Source organism: Syngnathus floridae, unplaced genomic scaffold (assembly GCF_059516105.1).
Source record: "Syngnathus floridae isolate MCC-2025c unplaced genomic scaffold, RoL_Sflo_1.0 HiC_scaffold_38, whole genome shotgun sequence".
In the NCBI taxonomy this organism is placed as follows: domain Eukaryota; kingdom Metazoa; phylum Chordata; class Actinopteri; order Syngnathiformes; family Syngnathidae; genus Syngnathus; species Syngnathus floridae.
In genome coordinates, this window is record NW_028284067.1 from 196,058 (window position 1) to 218,191 (window position 22,134).

Genomic DNA, 22,134 nt, shown 5'->3' on the forward strand with positions numbered 1-22,134 from the left:
GTCCATGGTGGGGGTGTGATGGGTCATTGATGATGTTACGGGCACGGGACATGCAGCGCTGAGATGAAATGTCCTGAATGGAGGGAAGAGGAGCCCCTATGATCCTCTCTGCTGTCCTCACCACTCTCCTCACGTTCTTCCAATCGGAGGCGGTGCAGCCTCCACACCACACAGAGAGACAGCTTGTCAGAATGCTCTCTATGGTGCTCCTGTAGAACGTCCTCATGATGGGTGGGGGCAGGTGGGCTCTCCTCATCCTCCGCAGGAAGTACAAGCGCTTCTGTGCCCTCTTGACCAGTGCCGTAGTGTTCATAGTCCAGGTGAGGTCTTCTGTGATGTGGACCCCCAGGAATTTGGTGGTGCTGACCACCTCCACAGCTGAGCTGTTGATGATCAGTGGAGCGTGGTGAGGCTGTTTTTTCCTGAAGTCGACGATGATCTCCTTCATCTTCTCCTCATTCAGGATCAGGCTGTTTTCTCTGCACCAGCCCACCAGCTGCTCCACCTCCTCTCTGTAGTCCAGGTCGTTGTTGTCTCTGATGAGCCCCACCACCGTTGTGTCGTCTGCTGACTTCACGATGTGATTGGTGGTGAACCTGAGGACGCAGTCGTGTGTCATCAGGGTGCACAGCAGGGGGCTCAGGACGCAGCCCTGAAGGGAGCCTGTGCTGAGGGTGATGACATCAGAGGTGTTCTGTCCGACCCGGACTGACTGAGGTCTGTTGGTGAGGAAGTCTAGCAGCCAGTTGCGAAGGGGGGTGTTGAAGCCCAGGTGTTCCAATTTTCCTACCAGATGCTGTGGGATGATGGTGTTAAACGCTGAGCTGAAGTCCAGGAACAGCCTCCGCACATGGGTGTTCTTCTCCTCCAGGTGAGCCAGGCTCAGGTGAAGAACGGAGGAGATGGCGTCCTGAGTGGAGCGGTTTTGCCGGTCGGCAAACTGGAACGGGTCAAATAATAGGGGGAGTCTGGAAACGATGTGACCTTTAAGCAGCCTTTCGAAGCACTTCATCATAACCGGAGTCAGTGCAACAGGCCGGTAATCATTAAATGAGGTGATTTGAGGTTTCTTCGGCACCGGAATGATGGAGGCAGTCTTAAAGCACGCCGGCACTGTGGCTTGGCCCAGCGAGGTGTTAAAAATGTCTGTGATGACCCCAGCCAGATGACTTGCACATTCCCTGAACACACGCCCAGGAATGTTGTCGGGGCCAGGGGCCTTACAGGGGTTGACTCTCCTCAGGGTCTTCAACACATCGGCGGAGTCAAGGCAGAGTACCTCCTCTTCCTGATGGGGGACAGTTTTAACTGCTGGAGTGCCGTTTAGTGCCTCGAACCTCCCAAAGAAGTTATTTAGACCATTTAGAAAGTCAGCATCAACTACACCCACCGGGGGGGGGGAGGGTGAGTTGTAGTCTGTAATCGCCCGTATGCCTTGCCACATACTCCTGATGTTTTTGACGTCGTGGAAACGATCCTGAAATTTTCGACTGCGGTCTCGCTTCGCTATCCTGATGGCACGGTTCAAGTTGGCTCTCGCTGTCCTCAGTGTCTCCTTGTCGCCAGACTTGAAGGCAGAATTCCGCGCTCGTAGCGTTTGACGTACCTCCTCAGTCATCCAGGGTCGTTGGTTGCCCCGGGTGATGATATTCTTAGTGGTGCTGACGTCCTCGGTGCATTTGTTGATGTAGGCTGACACAGTCATGGCACACGCATGTCTAATCTACATCGGGAAAACTGGGAGGGAGGGAGGCAGGCAGGGAGGCAGGCAGGGAGGCAGGCAGGGAGGCAGGCAGTGTCTGTCTGTTGAGGTTTTCACCTTGTTCTTCTCCTGCTGAAGTTCTAACTGGACGTCCATCAGTTTGGTTCTCAGCTCGTCATTGGCGGCCTGAAGGGCGTCCGTTCGCTCCGCCTTGGCCCGCCCTGCCGGAGCTCGTTTGGACATCTCTTACTCGAGTCTCGCCCGGTCGTCAGTCAGAGATCACAACATTTGTACCTGGAGAGCACAAACGCAGCGCTGTTTTCCACTGGCTTCGAACTCAACTTCAATCGGTACCGTAACTTACAACATCATAAACATAGAACTAGCTTGACTTATTCATTGAATAAATGCATTTGGTTCTTCAAAACTGCATCACGCAACATAGCGTGACCGAGACGGCCGTTATCCACCTGCGTGAAGTTATTTGGTGAAATGAATGAGATGTTTAAGACACCATCGTTCTGTCTCTATGTAGATGAAGGTAAATAATCGATTGCTGAAGGTCCAAAGGTGTTGTGATAAACAAATAAACATATTAGTGATTAGTGACATATTTGTGATAAACATATTAGGCAGGATAATCACATATGTTAACGTGACTGCCCACACTGTATTTATTTATGGTTATTTGTTAAATCGAGTACTGTTAGACATGAAATAGGAAGTGTTTAACATAAATGGAAGACGAAAGGGGTACTCACCATTGTAGCTCCTGCTGGTCAATGATACGAGCCTCTTCTTGCAGTGGAAAACATACAGCCAACAAACACCGTGGAACCTAAAGGAATGAAATTAAACATTAACATTTAGCCTCAACCAACATTCACAGATACAACGCAACGCAAACTACACAAACGTAAATCTTTTTAAACACAATGAGTTGTACTTACCGTGTACGCTCTAGACGGTCCACTTGCAAGCGGAAAATAAAGATATTTCTGTTGATAATCGTCGTGTTTGTATCCGGTGTCTCGCTCAAGGCCATTGCGCCCACAGATTTGAATTTTGGCGAGAGTTCAGCCTATTGACGTCATTTCCGCGGTGTAATACCCGCATATCTGAAACGGCAAAGTTAAGAGTAGAGTTAAATAAAGTTTTTAGTCAACGCAATAATTTACAACCGTTGACCAGTCGAAATAATCGTCGAAATTTGGCGTCTGTGGCTGGAAGCAGACGCCGAGTTCGACATTCCTCCCAAACGCCACACTCCCTCGCTTTTCAGGGCTAAAAAAAAACAGTTGTAATTACCTTGTACGCTCTAGACGGTCAAGTTGCAAGCTGAAAACAAAAATATTTGCCTTGTTAGTCATCGTGTTACTAACAGCTGTGTCTTGTTTGCCAGAACTGCCGCTTTCCTACTTCCTGTTGCAAGCCACGCCCACGGATTATAATTTTGCCGTGAGTTCCGCCTATTGACGTCATGTCCGCGTCACATGACTGCGACGTAATATTATCTAAAACTGTTTGTGCGGTATTGTGTTGTTCTGTGCGGTATTGTGTTATTCTGTGCGGCGTCGTGTTGTTCTGTGCGGCGTCGTGTTGTTCAGTGCGACGTCGTGTTGTTCAGTGCGGCATGGTGTTGTTCAGTGCGGCATGGTGTTGTTCAGTGCGGCATGGTGTTGTTCAGTGCGGCATAATGTTGTTCAGTGCGGCATAATGTTGTTCAGTGCGGCATGGTGTTGTTCAGTGCGGCATGGTGTTGTTCAGTGCGGCATGGTGTTGTTCAGTGCGGCATAGTGTTGTTCAGTGCGCCATAATGTTGTTCAGTGCGGCATGGTGTTGTTCAGTGCGGGATGGTGTTGTTCAGTGCGGCATAATGTTGTTCAGTGCGGCATGGTGTTGTTCAGTGCGGCATGGTGTTGTTCAGTGCGGGATGGTGTTGTTCAGTGCAGGATGGTGTTGTTCAGTGCGGCATGGTGTTGTTCAATGCGGCATGGTGTTGTTCAGTGCAGGATGGTGTTGTTCAGTGCGGCATGGTGTTGTTCAATGCGGCATGGTGTTGTTCGGTGCGGCATGGTGTTGTTCAGTGCGGCATGGTGTTGTTCAGTGCGGCATGGTGTTGTTCAGTGCAGCGTAATGTTGTTCAGTGCGGCATGGTGTTGTTCAGTGCGGAATGGTGTTGTTCAGTGCGGCATGGTGTTGTTCAGTGCAGGATGGTGTTGTTCAGTGCGGCATGGTGTTGCTCAGTGCGGCATGGTGTTGTTCAGTGCGGGATGGTGTTGTTCATTGCGGCATGGTGTTGTTCAGTGCGGCATGGTGTTGTTCAGTGCGGCATGGTGTTGTTCAGTGCGGCATAATGTTGTTCAGTGCGCCATAATGTTGTTCAGTGCGGCATGGTGTTGTTCAGTGCGGGATGGTGTTGTTCAGTGCAGGATGGTGTTGTTCAGTGCGGCATGGTGTTGTTCAGTGCGGCATGGTGTTGTTCAGTGCGGCATAATGTTGTTCAGTGCGGCATAATGTTGTTCAGTGCGGGATGGTGTTGTTCATTGCGGCATGGTGTTGTTCAGTGCGGCATGGTGTTGTTCAGTGCGGCATGGTGTTGTTCAGTGCGGGATGGTGTTGTTCAGTGCAGGATGGTGTTGTTCAGTGCGGCATGGTGTTGTTCAGTGCGGCATGGTGTTGTTCATTTCGGCATAATGTTGTTCAGTGCGGCATAATGTTGTTTAGTGCGGCATGGTGTTGTTCAGTGCGGGATGGTGTTGTTCAGTGCGTTATAATGTTGTTCAGTGCGGCATGGTGTTGTTCAGTGCGGCATGGTGTTGTTCAGTGCGGCATGTTGTTGTTCAGTGCGGCATAATGTTGTTCAGTGCGGCATAATGTTGTTCAGTGCGGCATGGTGTTGTTCAGTTCGGGATGGTGTTGTTCAGTGCGGGATGGTGTTGTTCAGTGCGGCATGGTGTTCAATGCGGAATGGTGTTGTTCAGTGCAGGATGGTGTTGTTCAGTGCGGCATGGTGTTGTTCAGTGCGGCATAATGTTGTTCAGTGCGGCATGGTGTTGTTCAGTGCGGCATGGTGTTGTTCAGTGCGGCATGGTGTTGTTCAGTGCGGCATAATGTTGTTCAGTGCGGCATGGTGTTGTTCAGTGCGGCATGGTGTTGTTCAGTGCGGCATAATGTTCAGTGCGGCATAATGTTGTTCAGTGCGGCATGGTGTTGTTCAGTGCGGGATGGTGTTGTTCAGTGCAGGATGGTGTTGTTCAGTGCGGCATGGTGTTCAGTGCGGGATGGTGTCTTTCAGTGCGGCATGGTGTCGTTCAGTGCGGCATGGTGTCTTTCAGTGCGGCATGGTGTCGTTCAGTGAGGCATGGTGTATTTCAGTGCGGCATGGTGTTGTTTAGTGCGGCATGGTGTTGTTCAGTGCGGGATGGTGTTGTTCAGTGTGGCATGGTGTTCAGTGCGGCATGGTGTTGTTCAGTGCGGTATCGTGTTGTTCAGTGCGGTATCGTGTTTCTCAGTGCGGTATCGTGTTGTTCAGTGCAGTATCGTTGTGTTGTTCGTATTGTGTTTAACACTTAGCCTCTAACACTTAGCCTCTAACACTTAGCCTCTAGCATCTAGAAGGTAAATAAATAGGAAGGAAGGACTCACCGGTGACGTCTTCGCCCACGTCCAAGCGTTGTACTTTGTATTTTCATCCTTCTGACAGTGGAAAACATAGCCAACAAACACCGTGGAACCTAAACGAATGAAAGAAAACTATCATTTGGCCACAACCAACATTCACAGATACAACACAATGTGACGTGCGGGGTTGAGGTTAAAGGTTGAGTGAAGGGCCCTCGTTTTAAACTACTTTTTTGAAAAGGATTGGGAACAAGTAAGACGTATTTAATTTATTTAATGGGAAGTAGTAAGAGCTATTGAATTTAATCTATGTATTATATTCTATTGTATTGTATTCTGTTGTATTCTTTTGGATTGTATTCACACTAACCCCACTAAAACTTCAGCCCACAAAAACTCGCCTCTGGCGCCTAGCCTCTGGCACTTAGCCTCTAACACTTAGCCTTTAACACTTAGCCTTTAACACTTAGCCTTTAACACTTAGCCTAGAAGGTGAATAAATAGGGTTAAAGGTTGAGTGAAGGGACCTCGTTTTAAACTACTTTTTTGTAAAGGAGTGGGAACAAGTAAGACGTATTTAATTTATTTAATGGGAAGTAGTAAGACTTATTAAATTTATTTAATCTACTTTTCTTCCCAGGCAAAATTTGATGTGCTGCAATTCCAAATTTCCAAAGTGAATGAAGGAATGAAGTCCTTTAAATTATGATTTTGTATAAATACTAGGCATTAACACAAAATCGACGGCACAAAATGGGCAGACTTTACTTGTTTGAAAAGGACTGGTTACAAGACAGACTTTTTTAATTTATTTAATGGGAAGAAGACTTATTTAGTTTAATTGATCTATTTTTGTTCCCTGGCAAAATTCGATTTGCTGCAATTCCAAATTTCCAAAGTGAATGAAGGAAAGAAGTCGTTTAAATTATGATTTTGTTTAAATACTAGGCATAGACACAAAATCTACGGCACAAAATGGGCAGACTTTACTTGTTTGAAGAGGACTGGTTACAAGACAGACTTTTCTGATTTATTTAATGGGAAGAGGACTTATTTAGTTTATTTAATCTATTTTTGTTCCCTGGCAAAATTGGATTTGCTGAAATTGTATTTTGCCAAATCTCGATTTGAGACCTGATAGGAAGTATTAAACGCTTAGTTAAATCAATACAAGTTGGTAAGAAGAGCGAGTAATGTTGGTTGAACCGATGAATGAAGGTTGAAAGCAATTTAAATTATGACTTTGTATAAATACTAGATATTAACAGAACATCTACTGCGCAAAATGGGCAGAGTTTACTTGTTTGAGAAGGAGTGGCTTATTCAAAACTAAGATTTATGTAATCTGTTTGTTCCCAGGCAAAATTGGATGTGATGCAATTCCAAATTTCACCACATGATGGTGCCCAATTTTGACTTCATAGGACATATTAAACACTTAGCTTGTTATTATGTTCAAGGTAATCAGATTTGTTTATCATTCTAATGGCCTCTTCAAAACTATTCTGGATTACTACTTTGGATCTATTCTACATTACTTGGCAACAACATACTCTGTAACAGATTAGGCAGTATAATCACATATGTTAACTTGAGAGTGCCCACACTCAATCTACTTATCGTGATGTGTTAAATCAATTACTGTTAGACATTATTTGTCTGATAATCTACCAAATCTTTGAATTGAAGAATTTGTGATTTAATTAATAGCTTGTTCAGGGTAATCAGACTTGTATATAATTCTAATGGCCTTCTTTTGAAAACTATTCTGAATTACAACTTTGGATCTTATATTACTTTGCAACAATCTACTCGGTGACAGATTAGGCAGTATAATCACATATGTTAACTTCAGTGCCCACACTGTATTTATTTATGGTTATTTGTTAAATCAAGTACTGTTAGACATGAAATAGGAAGTGTTTAACATAAATGTTATGGCTACTCACCATTGTAGCTCGCTCCTGGTCAATGATATGAGCCTCTTCTTGCAGTGGAAAACTTGCAGCCAACAAACACCGTGGAACCTAAAGGAATGAAATTAAACATTAACATTTCGCCCGGACCAACATTCACACGTACAACGCAACGCGGCTACACTTCTGCTATTACAAACGTAAATCTCCTTAAACACAACGAGTGTTACTTACCGTGTACGCTCTAGGCAAAATTGGATGTGATGCAATTCCAAATCTATCTGAAACGGCAGTTAAAAGTAGAGTTACATCAAGTTTTCTTTTTTAATCAACACAATCATTTACAACCGTTGACCAGAAAGAATCGTCGAAATTCGACGTCCCCCACAAACGCCACGCTCACTCGCTTTTCAGGGCAACAAAAGTACTTCTTTTTAAAAACGATGAGTTGTACTTACCGTGTACGCTCTGGACGGTCCAGTTGCAAGCAGAAAATAAAAATATTTCTCTTGTTAGTCGTATGTTACCATCCGCTGTGTCTTTGTCAACATCGCCGCCATTTTCCTACTTCCTGCTGCGAGCCACGCCCACGGATTTAAATTTGGGCGGAAGCTCTTTCCATTGGCGTCGTTTTCGCGTATAGCAAATCCGATTGGTTGGGAAGGGGGCACGGTTATGCAGCCGAGGAGTCCTGTGATCGGTGGGATGTAAAGTAGGCGTCGACGTCACGTCCGCGTCACGTGACCACGACGTGGCAGACGTCAAATAGCAACCGCTGTTTTGTTTAGTAGACTTACAGTTGTTATGCATTGACATAATGGCGCACACACCAAATAGATTTAAATAAATTAAATAATTCTTCTGCCCACTCTCTTTTAAACAAGTTAACTCTCCCCGCGGATTTGAATTCCGGCGAAAGTTACGCCCATCGACGTCACGTATGTCACGTGACCACGACGTGGCAGATGTCATATAGCAACCGCTGTTTTGTTTAGTAGATTTACAGTTGTTATGCATTGGCATAATGGTGTGCACTCAAAATAGATTTAAATAAATTAAATATTTCTTCTGCCTACTCCCTTTTAAACAAGTTAACTCTGCCCACGTCCATTGACGTCTTGTCTGCGTCACGTGACCACGACGTAGCGACGTCATATAGTAACCGCTGTTTTGACCAGTAGACTTAGTTATTATGCGTTGACATAATGGCGCACTGGTTAGCATGGCCACCTCTTAAGCATGATGATGCGGGTTCGACGCCTGATCAATGTTAGCATGGAGTGAGCTGAAGTGCATGGCGCTGAAGATTTGAATCTTTGAAATGCGCTGAGGTCTGACATATCAGGCAGAATGGTTTGCCATCACGTTCAACAAAAAATAGAAACTTTCCCACTCTGATTAAAACGTCCTGTGTTCATCTACGTATTTTCGTTTTGCTGTGCATCTTTTCCCTGCCATTTCGAGAGCCCAATTGACACTCATAGTTTAAAGAAATGTGTTTGCCCATCCTACTTTGTGGAATTTCACCACATGCGCTTTTGACCAAAATACCAAATTGAACTCAAGTGAAGCCAACACGCACAACCCCCCCCCCCCCCCCCCCCCCCCCCCACACACACACACACACAAATGTTGATATGAACATAAAAGAGCCGCATGCGGTTCGGGAGTTGCGGCTTGGCCAAACCTGTACTATACAACTTTATTTGTATAAAATTTTCACAACAGCTGTCACACAAACAAAGCGGGAAAAACCGAAGACGTGCGTGTTCCGCCCACGCTGGATTTATTTGCACCTTTGAAAAGACACCGTATTGCCGCAGATGTGGCAAAGAGTACTTTTGGGCATCTGAGACGGAAGGATGTCCAAAGCATCACGTCACCTGCTCTGGTAGGCATGGTGGTGGGACGTTGAGGTCAACCGCTTTGGGGTTGGCTGACTCTTTGATCGCAGGATGCCACACACTTGAAGACAGAAGCAGAAAAGCAGAGCTAAATGCAAAATGTACTCACCGGTGACTCCAATTTTTTTCCCCCCTGAAGAAACAGCTGGACGGGTGGCCCCGGCTGGCCAGTGGGACTCTTGTTATTCTGACCCTTTTTAGTGCGCGTTTGGGGCAACAACCGTTTTTTGTGGCGCTCTCTTCTGGTTCAAAAGTGCCCTGCATGTGAATTTGCTTTTCCTGCCTTCTGATTGGATGAGCGCCGGTGTGACGCGGTGCCTCTGTCACCGTGGCGGGGGGTATACGTTGGCATCGGAGCGTCTGCCAACGTCTGAGACCGGCTGGCAGTGTATCGGAGGTGTCGAGTGCGGTGCCGCTGGAGCTCACTCACCAGCTGGTGTTAGGGCCACAGAATGAAGGCCAAGGAGAAGAATAGAAAGAGAAACAGAAACTTCTCCTCCAATTGTTTGATTTGTCTCTTCTGAGCTTCGATGAATTCTTTCAGCTCTTTGTTCCTCTAGGACGGACAAATGGAAAGTGGCATTCAAAAGCCAGTAAGCGTGCAAGTAAGTGCCGGGCTGGCTTTGGGCCCTTACCTGTTGCGCGCTGTGCAGCAGATCCATTCTCTCTTGGAGGATGCAAGCGTCGCGCTCCCTCAACTCGCACATCAGGGCTCGCTTCCATTGGTCCACGGCGCTCCTAAGCTCTTCTCTCTGATCCGCCGTCAGCACGTCATTCACGCCAGCGTGGCTGGCTTTTTCGCCGTCCGTGGCGGGGCAGTCCCGCTGCGGTAGCGCCTCGTACAACATGGCCTCCAGCTCCAGGATCCTCTGGGCCGCAATCCTCGTCCATCAGTGGTCCGGCGGGAGATTTGAGGGCGGCTTACCTTATGAGCCTGGTCCATGGAACACTTCCTGAAGTCCAACTCTTCATCCAGGTAGCCCTTCTGCTTGCAGAACATATCCTAGCACAGCTCAAGGTCAGAATTGTTGGGGCACATTGCCGGAGTTCCCCTTGGCTGATGTCGCGTGTCTGTCTACCTTCTCACTTTCAATGTCCAACATCTTCTGTTGAAGTGCTGACTTGGTCACTTTGATGTATTCTAACCACTGAGGAAAGGCTGCTGTCACATAAGCAGAATGCGAGAGCGTGCGTGGACGTGCGCGTTACCTTCTCGGCTAGGGTGAGAAGGGTCCTGGCGTGAATCACGACCACCTGCTCCTCGTTGGTGAGATTCTGCAAGAGCCCAAAGGCACAGCGTCAACAAGCTTCTTTCAGCGCAAAGCCTTCCAAAAGTCACATTTGAGCCGCCGAGTCTCGTGGAGTGCGAACATAAGGAGTTCGACATACACTTACGGCGTTATAGCCCAGGATGTCCAGCTTCTTCATCAGATCACTGATGACGATGTCCGGGGGAAAGGCGCAAGGAGCAATGTAAGGTGTTCTGGGACCTCGGGTTAAGGTTAGGGTTGCGAGGGACGCCTTACGTACGCTCACGCCCTCGGCCTCGCAGTAGATCTGCAAAGGGCTGAGGCCGTCTGGGAAACGGACTTGCAGAAACTTCAAGACGGGGGAGCGCCACTCCCTCTCCTGAAAGGCAGAGGCATGCATCCGTCCGTCCGTCCGTCCGTCCGTCCGTCACATCTCTGGCCTCAACACGCTTGTGCGAGTCTTCCCACCTCCAGCTCCAGGATGCGGAACTCAAGCAGTTCGTTTTGGTCTCGGATATCCTGGATGTGCTCTTTCAGACGCGCTTCTTCCGCCTCCATCCGCCTGACCTGAAAAGACAGTCAGACCTCATCTGCGGGGCTTCCCGACAGGTGTGACGCCAAGCGACTCCGCCCAGCGCCTTTCTTTCCGTCACCTTTTCGGCCAACTGCTGATTGCTCTGACGCAGCAGCTGCTTCTCCTCCACCCACTTGACATTCTAGAAGAGACAAACGCGTGGACAGCTTTGGAATGTTGTGTCATTTTCATCCACAAATTCTTTGGTTGACTGGAAAATGACATTTGCTTTTCTCCGCATTTTCCCAGCCACGTTCGGGGGGGGGGGGGGGGGGGTTGGTCCAGTAATGCCAGACGGATGAGTGACTGAAGAATGTAGCTATTTTGTCTGAGAAAAAGGTGTGCTCATTGATGAGCTTACCTGTCCTTGTTGCTTCAGCGCTGACTCCAGATCTGCTACTCTGCTTTGATAGTGACCCATTTCTACCATCAGCTTTTCTCTGGTCTGAAAGGAGGAGGAGGGAGGCTCCTCCTCCTCCTTTCAGACCAGAGAACACCCGAGGCTGGGTGAGAACGGGGAGGCTGCGACCCGGCCGGGGGTTGCGGGAAGGGGCGCCACCTTGATCTCCTTCTCGGCGTCGTAGTCCCCTTTCGCTGGTCTGGGCTAGCAGAGCGTAGGCTCGTTGCAGCGCTTGATATTCTTGCGTCAGCTGGCGGTAGCGAAGCTCCGCCTCTTCATGCACACACCAATGCAACACAGCACTAGTACCAGAATCAGTCAGACCGGCGACAAAGCACCCGCGACGCAAAGACGAGTCCGATTCCAGGCTGAAGAGGAATGTTTGGTGCCAATACGCTGGCAGAAATGGCGGGCTACCTCTTCGGGTTCCGTGTCGGGGGTTCTGTCGGTGTGAAAAGACAAGGACGATCCGTCCGAGTCCACCAACACGTCTTCGTCGTAGCCGTAAAATGTTTCGATGACCTGCGGGCGCGGAAGCGAACATCTCTCTGAACAAACTGAAGCGACACCTCACGATGAATCGACGAGAGGAACGATAGCGAGAAAAAGGCCATTTCATCTTGCGCAACACCAAGCAGCCGCAAACAAACAGACTCACCTTGCAGGACCTCACGCTTTGTTCCTCCTCAGAGATTCTCGACGTCGGTATCGTAGCAGCAAATCTCTCTCCTGTCGACACAAATAATCCGCCTTTGAGATTCTTTGGATGCAAAGGGAACGAACGGCTCCGGCGCAGAAACAAACGCGACTCACAATGACATTTCTGACATGAGCTCCTGTCTCCAGAGCCTGAAAAACACGTCACCGGCGATGATTGGAGGGACGCTCGTCTTTTCCAAAAGTGACAACTACAGGGTGTGTCAGGGTTTTCCAGATTATCTTTATCGTATCATTGTGTTGCTTTGACTTTGACTGCGACCTGTAATAAATAATATTATTTATCCCTTATTTATCCCTATCGCTTATCCCTTCCTACACAAAGTCGTAAAACACCCCTTGCTATGTTTTGACTAGAGGTCAAGGGCTTCCTCTATTCAATCCACTCTTACACCCACCCTGTTTCTCTTAATTAAAATGCTCGTGCAGGAGCCGAGAGTCAGACTTCATTCGTACAACGGATGGACTCTCCACCTGCAGGTGTCCAAAAGAACTTACTTGTCTCCCGTGTGGTTCTTGCAAAATAAGTTGGAGCGAGCGCAACTCTAACAGGGTGCATTTTGCCACTAGCTGCCTACGGACAATGACGTCGCGCTCGCGGCTCATGGTTGACGGGCTGAGCAGCCGGGCAAGTCCGTCGTTTTCAGCGCACAGCGAGTGGCAAAGGCGCTGACAAAACGGGAGCTTTGAGCTGCTGAAAACGGCAAAACAAGTCTAAAGCGTGTTCAAACGCGTGCGCACAATGCTCCTGCTTGAAAGGTCGGAATTTAAGGGGCCAATTTTTTGGATGGCGGCCGCCGGCCAAGCTTTGGACGGAAAAGGTTTCCTGGCGACAGCGAGCGAGCGCGGCGCTGCCGTACGTGCACCGAGTCGCCTGCCTGAAGACCTTGGACAAGTCGTCGATGATGTGCCGCTGCTCCACAACTTGAAGGAACTCCATTTCACCGTCCTGCTGGCCGCAACCGCGGTCCAGGTCATTGAGCGAACTAGGCCTTCTCTGTGGAACACAAATGCAGTGGACTCTGTTGGCACGCCGCCGTTGTCCGCGTCGACTTACCAAGCTTGCCATCTCCTCGTTCTCCTGGGTGACAAAGCGCACTTTGTTTTCAAGGCGACACAGCACCAGCGAGAGTTCTTCATTCTTCCTGCTCAGGCGTTTGTTTTTGTACAGGAGTGGCAGAAACTGGCTTTCTGTTTCTCTCAGTCGCTTTAGCTGCAAGCATGAAGTGCGGGATGTGAAAGACGCACAACACGCGGGCCAGAACGTATCCATTCCTTTTGCATCGGTTTGAACGGAATCGTGGCTTTGGCTCCCAATAAAAGACATCTACCAGGCAACCGACTCGCTGCGCCGCTCAACTAATAAGCAAGCGCAATGGGTGCCTCGCTGGATGGCGCGCATCAAACGTAGCGCAAACCTTCAAGCGTGCCGTCAATAAATTACCAGTTCATTGCGCTCTTCAGAAAGCAGGGCGTTTCGATCCTCCAGTTTCCTGATGACTGCGCTGAGCTCAGCGATTTTCAGATGAAACCGTCGCGTGTCCCGATCCTCCTGAGACTGAAAACGCCCCGCAACACACACACACAAGCACTCGTTCAAAGTTCAAAACTGTTTTTGTGCTACCTTCCTCCAGCAACGAACTAAGTCATGCGTACTGCAAGTGTGTGATGAGGTGGCTTACGCAATGAAGAGGATTGCTAGTAGCGGCGTTGACCCCACTTCCAGGGTAGTTTAGGCCCGCCCTTTGGGAATCCCTCAGGGCAGCGATCTGCTGCTCGGCAGCCTGAGTCTGCAGCTGAAGGCGGTGGACGTGGCCGGCCCCAGGGCTTCATCCAAAACACTAACCGCTCTGTCTTTCAGCTTGATCTCATCCGTCTGGATGTACAAACGGGGAGCGCTCAGGCAGGCGGGCAAACTCATTTGCCAGAATTGTGACAAAAACAAAGAGAGCAACCGGCCAATTTTTTTCTTGAATCGACTAGAACACCTTTGCTGTGACAAAAGCGAAGCGAGCAACCGGACATTTTCTTCTTGTGAAATAGAATAGAATGCCTTAGGTGTCATTGCACTGCAGGTATACAACGAAATTGGGAACATAGCCACGCACCGCGCATCTGATCAGTCCTACCAGTCGGCGGATCTCCCTCTCGCAGTCTCTCTTGGTTCGGCTCAGCTCCTCCCGATGCTGGTGATGAGCCGATCGGAGCTCGGCCGCTCGGGACTGCCAGGCCTGCTGGGCCGCTGCCAGGGCTTCTTCCGCGCTCCTGGTGGAGGCGACACCGCTCGGTCTCCCGACACCGCCGCGTCTCCTCCACCTCCGCCAGCAAAGCGCCCCCCCTCCTCACCTGAGCAGACATTGCGCCACACCGGGCCGTTGAGACCGCAACGGAGCGCCGCGACGCTTACTGGGGACAAGCTACACAATACGGTAGCGGCCGCATCGAAGCCCGACGTGGCGTGCGGATAGTCAGACACGGATAGAGCGGATCACCTTGTCCATGGAGCCGTCCCTCAGGCTGAGGACCAAGGCATTCAGTCGCTGGATCTCTCCATCTTTGATTTTGATCACTCTCATCAGCTCCATTTCATGCTGCCGCAGTAATGTCTCCCTGGTAATGGCTAACTCTTTCTGCTTCTCCTCATGGAGTTTGCTTTTGAGTTCCGTCATGGCGGCGGTGGCACGGTGGTGCTCCGCCCGCAGGTCCTGACTTCTCTCTCTCTCCAGACAGCTGACCTGACATGACTTAGACTTAGACAAACTTTATTGTCATCTTGTCTGCACATGGTGCATACAAAACGAAATTCCGTTGCATACGTCTTACAACAAAGTAGTGATATTGCAGTTGAATAGAAGTAACATACCCTATGAAAATATATATATATACATATATACTATATATATATATATATATATATATATATATATTAAAAATAAGTATAAAGTGCAGCAGTGATAATTATGCAATAGTGCAAGTAGGCAAAACAGTATTCAAGAGTGTGCAGAGGAATGCTAAACCATGTATTAAACTTCTATTTAAAGGGTTTATACAAGTTCAGTAAAGTTGGTAGTGCGAGATAGTGCAAGATAGAGGTCCGTAGTGTCATAAAGTACAGTTCTGTGAATGTGTGATGCAGAGTTCAGTTTAGAGCTCAACAGTTCTAGTGTTCAACAGTCTGATGACAGCAGGGAAAAAGCTGTTGCAGAACCTGGTGGACCTGCAGCGGATGCTGCAAACCTCTTCCCAGAGGGCAGCAGGGAGAACAGTCCATGGTGGGGGTGTGATGGGTCATTGATGATGTTACGGGCACGGGACATGCAGCGCTGAGATGAAATGTCCTGAATGGAGGGAAGAGGAGCCCCTATGATCCTCTCTGCTGTCCTCACCACTCTCCTCACGTTCTTCCAATCGGAGGCGGTGCAGCCTCCACACCACACAGAGAGACAGCTTGTCAGAATGCTCTCTATGGTGCTCCTGTAGAACGTCCTCATGATGGGTGGGGGCAGGTGGGCTCTCCTCATCCTCCGCAGGAAGTACAAGCGCTTCTGTGCCCTCTTGACCAGTGCCGTAGTGTTCATAGTCCAGGTGAGGTCTTCTGTGATGTGGACCCCCAGGAATTTGGTGGTGCTGACCACCTCCACAGCTGAGCTGTTGATGATCAGTGGAGCGTGGTGAGGCTGTTTTTTCCTGAAGTCGACGATGATCTCCTTCATCTTCTCCTCATTCAGGATCAGGCTGTTTTCTCTGCACCAGCCCACCAGCTGCTCCACCTCCTCTCTGTAGTCCAGGTCGTTGTTGTCTCTGATGAGCCCCACCACCGTTGTGTCGTCTGCTGACTTCACGATGTGATTGGTGGTGAACCTGAGGACGCAGTCGTGTGTCATCAGGGTGCACAGCAGGGGGCTCAGGACGCAGCCCTGAAGGGAGCCTGTGCTGAGGGTGATGACATCAGAGGTGTTCTGTCCGACCCGGACTGACTGAGGTCTGTTGGTGAGGAAGTCTAGCAGCCAGTTGCGAAGGGGGGTGTTGAAGCCCAGGTGTTCCAATTTTCCTACCAGATGCTGTGGGATGATGGTGTTAAACGCTGAGCTGAAGTCCAGGAACAGCCTCCGCACATGGGTGTTCTTCTCCTCCAGGTGAGCCAGGCTCAGGTGAAGAACGGAGGAGATGGCGTCCTGAGTGGAGCGGTTTTGCCGGTCGGCAAACTGGAACGGGTCAAATAATAGGGGGAGTCTGGAAACGATGTGACCTTTAAGCAGCCTTTCGAAGCACTTCATCATAACCGGAGTCAGTGCAACAGGCCGGTAATCATTAAATGAGGTGATTTGAGGTTTCTTCGGCACCGGAATGATGGAGGCAGTCTTAAAGCACGCCGGCACTGTGGCTTGGCCCAGCGAGGTGTTAAAAATGTCTGTGATGACCCCAGCCAGATGACTTGCACATTCCCTGAACACACGCCCAGGAATGTTGTCGGGGCCAGGGGCCTTACAGGGGTTGACTCTCCTCAGGGTCTTCAACACATGTCTGCGGAGTCAAGGCAGAGTACCTCCTCTTCCTGATGGGGGACAGTTTTAACTGCTGGAGTGCCGTTTAGTGCCTCGAACCTCCCAAAGAAGTTATTTAGACCATTTAGAAAGTCAGCATCAACTACACCCACCGGGGGGGGGGAGGGTGAGTTGTAGTCTGTAATCGCCCGTATGCCTTGCCACATACTCCTGATGTTTTTGACGTCGTGGAAACGATCCTGAAATTTTCGACTGCGGTCTCGCTTCGCTATCCTGATGGCACGGTTCAAGTTGGCTCTCGCTGTCCTCAGTGTCTCCTTGTCGCCAGACTTGAAGGCAGAGTTCCGCGCTCGTAGCGTTTGACGTACCTCCTCAGTCATCCAGGGTCGTTGGTTGCCCCGGGTGATGATATTCTTAGTGGTGCTGACGTCCTCGGTGCATTTGTTGATGTAGGCTGACACAGTCATGGCACACGCATGTCTAATCTACATCGGGAAAACTGGGAGGGAGGGAGGCAGGCAGGGAGGCAGGCAGGGAGGCAGGCAGGGAGGCAGGCAGTGTCTGTCTGTTGAGGTTTTCACCTTGTTCTTCTCCTGCTGAAGTTCTAACTGGACGTCCATCAGTTTGGTTCTCAGCTCGTCATTGGCGGCCTGAAGGGCGTCCGTTCGCTCCGCCTTGGCCCGCCCTGCCGGAGCTCGTTTGGACATCTCTTACTCGAGTCTCGCCCGGTCGTCAGTCAGAGATCACAACATTTGTACCTGGAGAGCACAAACGCAGCGCTGTTTTCCACTGGCTTCGAACTCAACTTCAATCGGTACCGTAACTTACAACATCATAAACATAGAACTAGCTTGACTTATTCATTGAATAAATGCATTTGGTTCTTCAAAACTGCATCACGCAACATAGCGTGACCGAGACGGCCGTTATCCACCTGCGTGAAGTTATTTGGTGAAATGAATGAGATGTTTAAGACACCATCGTTCTGTCTCTATGTAGATGAAGGTAAATAATCGATTGCTGAAGGTCCAAAGGTGTTGTGATAAACAAATAAACATATTAGTGATTAGTGACATATTTGTGATAAACATATTAGGCAGGATAATCACATATGTTAACGTGACTGCCCACACTGTATTTATTTATGGTTATTTGTTAAATCGAGTACTGTTAGACATGAAATAGGAAGTGTTTAACATAAATGGAAGACGAAAGGGGTACTCACCATTGTAGCTCCTGCTGGTCAATGATACGAGCCTCTTCTTGCAGTGGAAAACATACAGCCAACAAACACCGTGGAACCTAAAGGAATGAAATTAAACATTAACATTTAGCCTCAACCAACATTCACAGATACAACGCAACGCAAACTACACAAACGTAAATCTTTTTAAACACAATGAGTTGTACTTACCGTGTACGCTCTAGACGGTCCACTTGCAAGCGGAAAATAAAGATATTTCTGTTGATAATCGTCGTGTTTGTATCCGGTGTCTCGCTCAAGGCCATTGCGCCCACAGATTTGAATTTTGGCGAGAGTTCAGCCTATTGACGTCATTTCCGCGGTGTAATACCCGCATATCTGAAACGGCAAAGTTAAGAGTAGAGTTAAATAAAGTTTTTAGTCAACGCAATAATTTACAACCGTTGACCAGTCGAAATAATCGTCGAAATTTGGCGTCTGTGGCTGGAAGCAGACGCCGAGTTCGACATTCCTCCCAAACGCCACACTCCCTCGCTTTTCAGGGCTAAAAAAAAACAGTTGTAATTACCTTGTACGCTCTAGACGGTCAAGTTGCAAGCTGAAAACAAAAATATTTGCCTTGTTAGTCATCGTGTTACTAACAGCTGTGTCTTGTTTGCCAGAACTGCCGCTTTCCTACTTCCTGTTGCAAGCCACGCCCACGGATTATAATTTTGCCGTGAGTTCCGCCTATTGACGTCATGTCCGCGTCACATGACTGCGACGTAATATTATCTAAAACTGTTTGTGCGGTATTGTGTTGTTCTGTGCGGTATTGTGTTATTCTGTGCGGCGTCGTGTTGTTCTGTGCGGCGTCGTGTTGTTCTGTGCGACGTCGTGTTGTTCAGTGCGGCATGGTGTTGTTCAGTGCGGCATGGTGTTGTTCAGTGCGGCATGGTGTTGTTCAGTGCGGCATAATGTTGTTCAGTGCGGCATAATGTTGTTCAGTGCGGCATGGTGTTGTTCAGTGCGGCATGGTGTTGTTCAGTGCGGCATGGTGTTGTTCAGTGCGGCATAGTGTTGTTCAGTGCGCCATAATGTTGTTCAGTGCGGCATGGTGTTGTTCAGTGCGGGATGGTGTTGTTCAGTGCGGGATGGTGTTGTTCAGTGCGGCACGGTGTTGTTCAATGCGGCATGGTGTTGTTCAGTGCGGGATGGTGTTGTTCAGTGCGGCATGGTGTTGTTCAGTGCGGCATAATGTTGTTCAGTGCGGCATGGTGTTGTTCAGTGCGGCATGGTGTTGTTCAGTGCGGCATGGTGTTGTTCAGTGCGGCATGGTGTTGTTCAGTGCGGAATGGTGTTGTTCAGTGCGGCATGGTGTTGTTCAGTCCGGGATGGTGTTGTTCAATGCGGGATCGTGTTGTTCAGTGCGGGGTGGTGTTGTTCAGTGCGGGATGGTGTTGTTCAGTGCGGCATGGTGTTGTTCAATGCGGCATGGTGTTGTTCAGTGCGGGATGGTGTTGTTCATTGCGGCATGGTGTTGTTCAGTGCGGCATGGTGTTGTTCAGTGCGGCATGGTGTTGTTCAGTGCGGCATGGTGTTGTTCAGTGCGGCATAATGTTGTTCAGTGCGGCATGGTGTTGTTCAGTGTGGAAAGGTGTTGTTCAGTGCAGGATGGTGTTGTTCAGTGCGGCATGGTGTTGTTCAATGCAGGATCGTGTTGTTCAGTGCAGCATAATGTTGTTCAGTGCAGCATGGTGTTGTTCAGTGCGGCATGGTGTTGTTCAATGCGGCATGGTGTTGTTCACTGCGGGATGGTGTTGTTCAATGCGGGATCGTGTTGTTCAGTGCGGCATAATGTTGTTCAGTGCAGCATGGTGTTGTTCAGTGCGGCATGGTGTTGTTCAGTGCGACATAATGTTGTTTAGTGCGGCATAATGTTGTTCAGTGCGGCATAATGTTGTTCAGTGCGGCATGGTGTTGTTCAGTGCGGCATGGTGTTGTTCAGTGCGGCATGGTGTTGTTCAGTGCAGGATGGTGTTGTTCAGTGCGGCATGGTGTTGTTCAATGCGGCATGGTGTTGTTCAGTGCGGGATGGTGTTGTTCAGTGCAGGATGGTGTTGTTCAGTGCGGCATGGTGTTGTTCAGTGCGGAATGGTGTTGTTCAGTGCGGCATGGTGTTGTTCAGTGCGGCATGGTGTTGTTCAGTGCAGGATGGTGTTGTTCAATGCGGGATCGTGTTGTTCAGTGCGGCATGGTGTTGTTCAGTGCGGCATGGTGTTGTTCAGTGCGGCATAATGTTGTTCAGTGCGGCATGGTGTTGTTCAGTGCGGCATGGTGTTGTTCAGTGCGGCATGGTGTTGTTCAGTGCGGCATGGTGTTGTTCAGTGCGGCATAATGTTGTCCAGTGCGCCATAATGTTGTTCAGTGCGGCATGGTGTTGTTTAGTGCGGGATGGTGTTGTTCAGTGCAGGATGGTGTTGTTCAGTGCGGCATGGTGTTGTTCAATGCGGCATGGTGTTGTTCAGTGCGGGATGGTGTTGTTCAGTGCGGCATGGTGTTGTTCAGTGCGGCATAATGTTGTTCAGTGCGGCATGGTGTTGTTCAGTGCGGCATGGTGTTGTTCAGTGCGGCATGGTGTTGTTCAGTGCGGCATGGTGTTGTTCAGTGCGGAATGGTGTTGTTCAGTGCGGCATGGTGTTGTTCAGTGCGGGATGGTGTTCAATGCGGGATCGTGTTGTTCAGTGCGGGGTGGTGTTGTTCAGTGCAGGATGGTGTTGTTCAGTGCAGGATGGTGTTGTTCAGTGCGGCATGGTGTTGTTCAATGCAGGATCGTGTTGTTCAGTGCAGCATAATGTTGTTCAGTGCAGCATGGTGTTGTTCAGTGCGGCATGGTGTTGTTCAATGCGGCATGGTGTTGTTCAGTGCGGGATGGTGTTGTTCAGTGCGGCATGGTGTTTTTCAGTGCGGCATAATGTTGTTCAGTGCGGCATGGTGTTGTTCAGTGCGGCATGGTGTTGTTCAGTGCAGGATGGTGTTGTTCAGTGCGGCATGGTGTTGTTCAATGCAGGATCGTGTTGTTCAGTGCAGCATAATGTTGTTCAGTGCAGCATGGTGTTGTTCAGTGCGGCATGGTGTTGTTCAATGCGGCATGGTGTTGTTCACTGCGGGATGGTGTTGTTCAATGCGGGATCGTGTTGTTCAGTGCGGCATAATGTTGTTCAGTGCAGCATGGTGTTGTTCAGTGCGGCATGGTGTTGTTCAGTGCGACATAATGTTGTTTAGTGCGGCATAATGTTGTTCAGTGCGGCATAATGTTGTTCAGTGCGGCATGGTGTTGTTCAGTGCGGCATGGTGTTGTTCAGTGCGGCATGGTGTTGTTCAGTGCAGGATGGTGTTGTTCAGTGCGGCATGGTGTTGTTTAATGCGGCATGGTGTTGTTCAGTGCGGGATGGTGTTGTTCAGTGCAGGATGGTGTCGTTCAGTGCGGCATGGTGTTGTTCAGTGCGGAATGGTGTTGTTCAGTGCGGCATGGTGTTGTTCAGTGCGGCATGGTGTTGTTCAGTGCAGGATGGTGTTGTTCAATGCGGGATCGTGTTGTTCAGTGCGGCATGGTGTTGTTCAGTGCGGCATGGTGTTGTTCAGTGCGGCATAATGTTGTTCAGTGCGGCATGGTGTTGTTCAGTGCGGCATGGTGTTGTTCAGTGCGGCATGGTGTTGTTCAGTGCGGCATGGTGTTGTTCAGTGCGGCATAATGTTGTCCAGTGCGCCATAATGTTGTTCAGTGCGGCATGGTGTTGTTCAGTGCGGGATGGTGTTGTTCAGTGCAGGATGGTGTTGTTCAGTGCGGCATGGTGTTGTTCAATGCGGCATGGTGTTGTTCAGTGCGGGATGGTGTTGTTCAGTGCGGCATGGTGTTGTTCAGTGCGGCATAATGTTGTTCAGTGCGGCATGGTGTTGTTCAGTGCGGCATGGTGTTGTTCAGTGCGGCATGGTGTTGTTCAGTGCGGCATGGTGTTGTTCAGTGCGGAATGGTGTTGTCCAGTGCGGCATGGTGTTGTTCAGTGCGGGATGGTGTTCAATGCGGGATCGTGTTGTTCAGTGCGGGGTGGTGGTGTTCAGTGCAGGATGGTGTTGTTCAGTGCAGGATGGTGTTGTTCAGTGCGGCATGGTGTTGTTCAATGCAGGATCGTGTTGTTCAGTGCAGCATAATGTTGTTCAGTGCAGCATGGTGTTGTTCAGTGCGGCATGGTGTTGTTCAATGCGGCATGGTGTTGTTCAGTGCGGGATGGTGTTGTTCAGTGCGGCATGGTGTTTTTCAGTGCGGCATAATGTTGTTCAGTGCGGCATGGTGTTGTT

The 22,134-nt window shown here is 49.3% G+C and overlaps 1 protein-coding gene and 2 long non-coding RNA genes across 8 annotated transcripts in view; all 3 read right to left on the minus strand.

Annotated features, from left to right (window-relative positions):
* The window catches only part of LOC148378552 (uncharacterized), a 42,064-nt gene that overhangs the window by 11,950 nt on the left and 7,980 nt on the right, over positions 1–22,134 (minus strand). The gene's annotated exons all lie outside the window — the stretch shown is intronic.
* On the minus strand, positions 8,905–13,639 carry LOC148378554 (janus kinase and microtubule-interacting protein 3-like). 6 transcript variants are annotated; one of them, XM_088367816.1, is made up of 12 exons: positions 13,532–13,639; positions 12,029–13,300; positions 11,788–11,892; positions 11,332–11,643; positions 11,050–11,112; positions 10,865–10,963; positions 10,536–10,775; positions 10,356–10,421; positions 10,226–10,294; positions 10,072–10,149; positions 9,782–10,015; positions 8,905–9,702 (listed from the first exon to the last, which is right to left on the minus strand). In XM_088367816.1, exons 4-12 carry the CDS (start codon positions 11,398–11,400, stop codon positions 9,586–9,588), a joined length of 1,035 nt encoding a protein of 344 aa, XP_088223942.1. In that variant the 5' UTR covers positions 11,401–11,643; positions 11,788–11,892; positions 12,029–13,300; positions 13,532–13,639; the 3' UTR covers positions 8,905–9,585. The 6 variants fall into 6 exon arrangements, with proteins under 6 accessions (XP_088223942.1, XP_088223943.1, XP_088223944.1 ...); XM_088367817.1 differs by lacking the exon at positions 13,532–13,639 and having other exon boundaries at positions 12,029–12,099; positions 12,184–13,409; XM_088367818.1 differs by lacking the exon at positions 13,532–13,639 and having other exon boundaries at positions 8,905–9,207; positions 9,577–9,702; positions 12,029–13,409.
* On the minus strand, positions 16,058–18,331 carry LOC148378555 (uncharacterized). Its single transcript, XR_015855797.1, has 3 exons — positions 18,007–18,331; positions 17,818–17,894; positions 16,058–17,350 (listed from the first exon to the last, which is right to left on the minus strand). It is a non-coding gene; the product is annotated as an uncharacterized LOC148378555 (long non-coding RNA).

Excerpts from the sequence above, each read along its gene's own strand:
- LOC148378554 (XM_088367816.1), bottom strand. The coding sequence starts at position 11,400 with ATGGTAGAAATGGGTCACTATCAAAGCAGAGTAGCAGATCTGGAGTCA. Across the intron at positions 10,964-11,049 it reads ATCAGCAGTTGGCCGAAAAG|GTCAGGCGGATGGAGGCGGA; the intron begins GTGACGGAAAGA and ends CTGTCTTTTCAG. Across the intron at positions 10,295-10,355 it reads TTCTCACCCTAGCCGAGAAG|TGGTTAGAATACATCAAAGT; the intron begins GTAACGCGCACG and ends GCCTTTCCTCAG.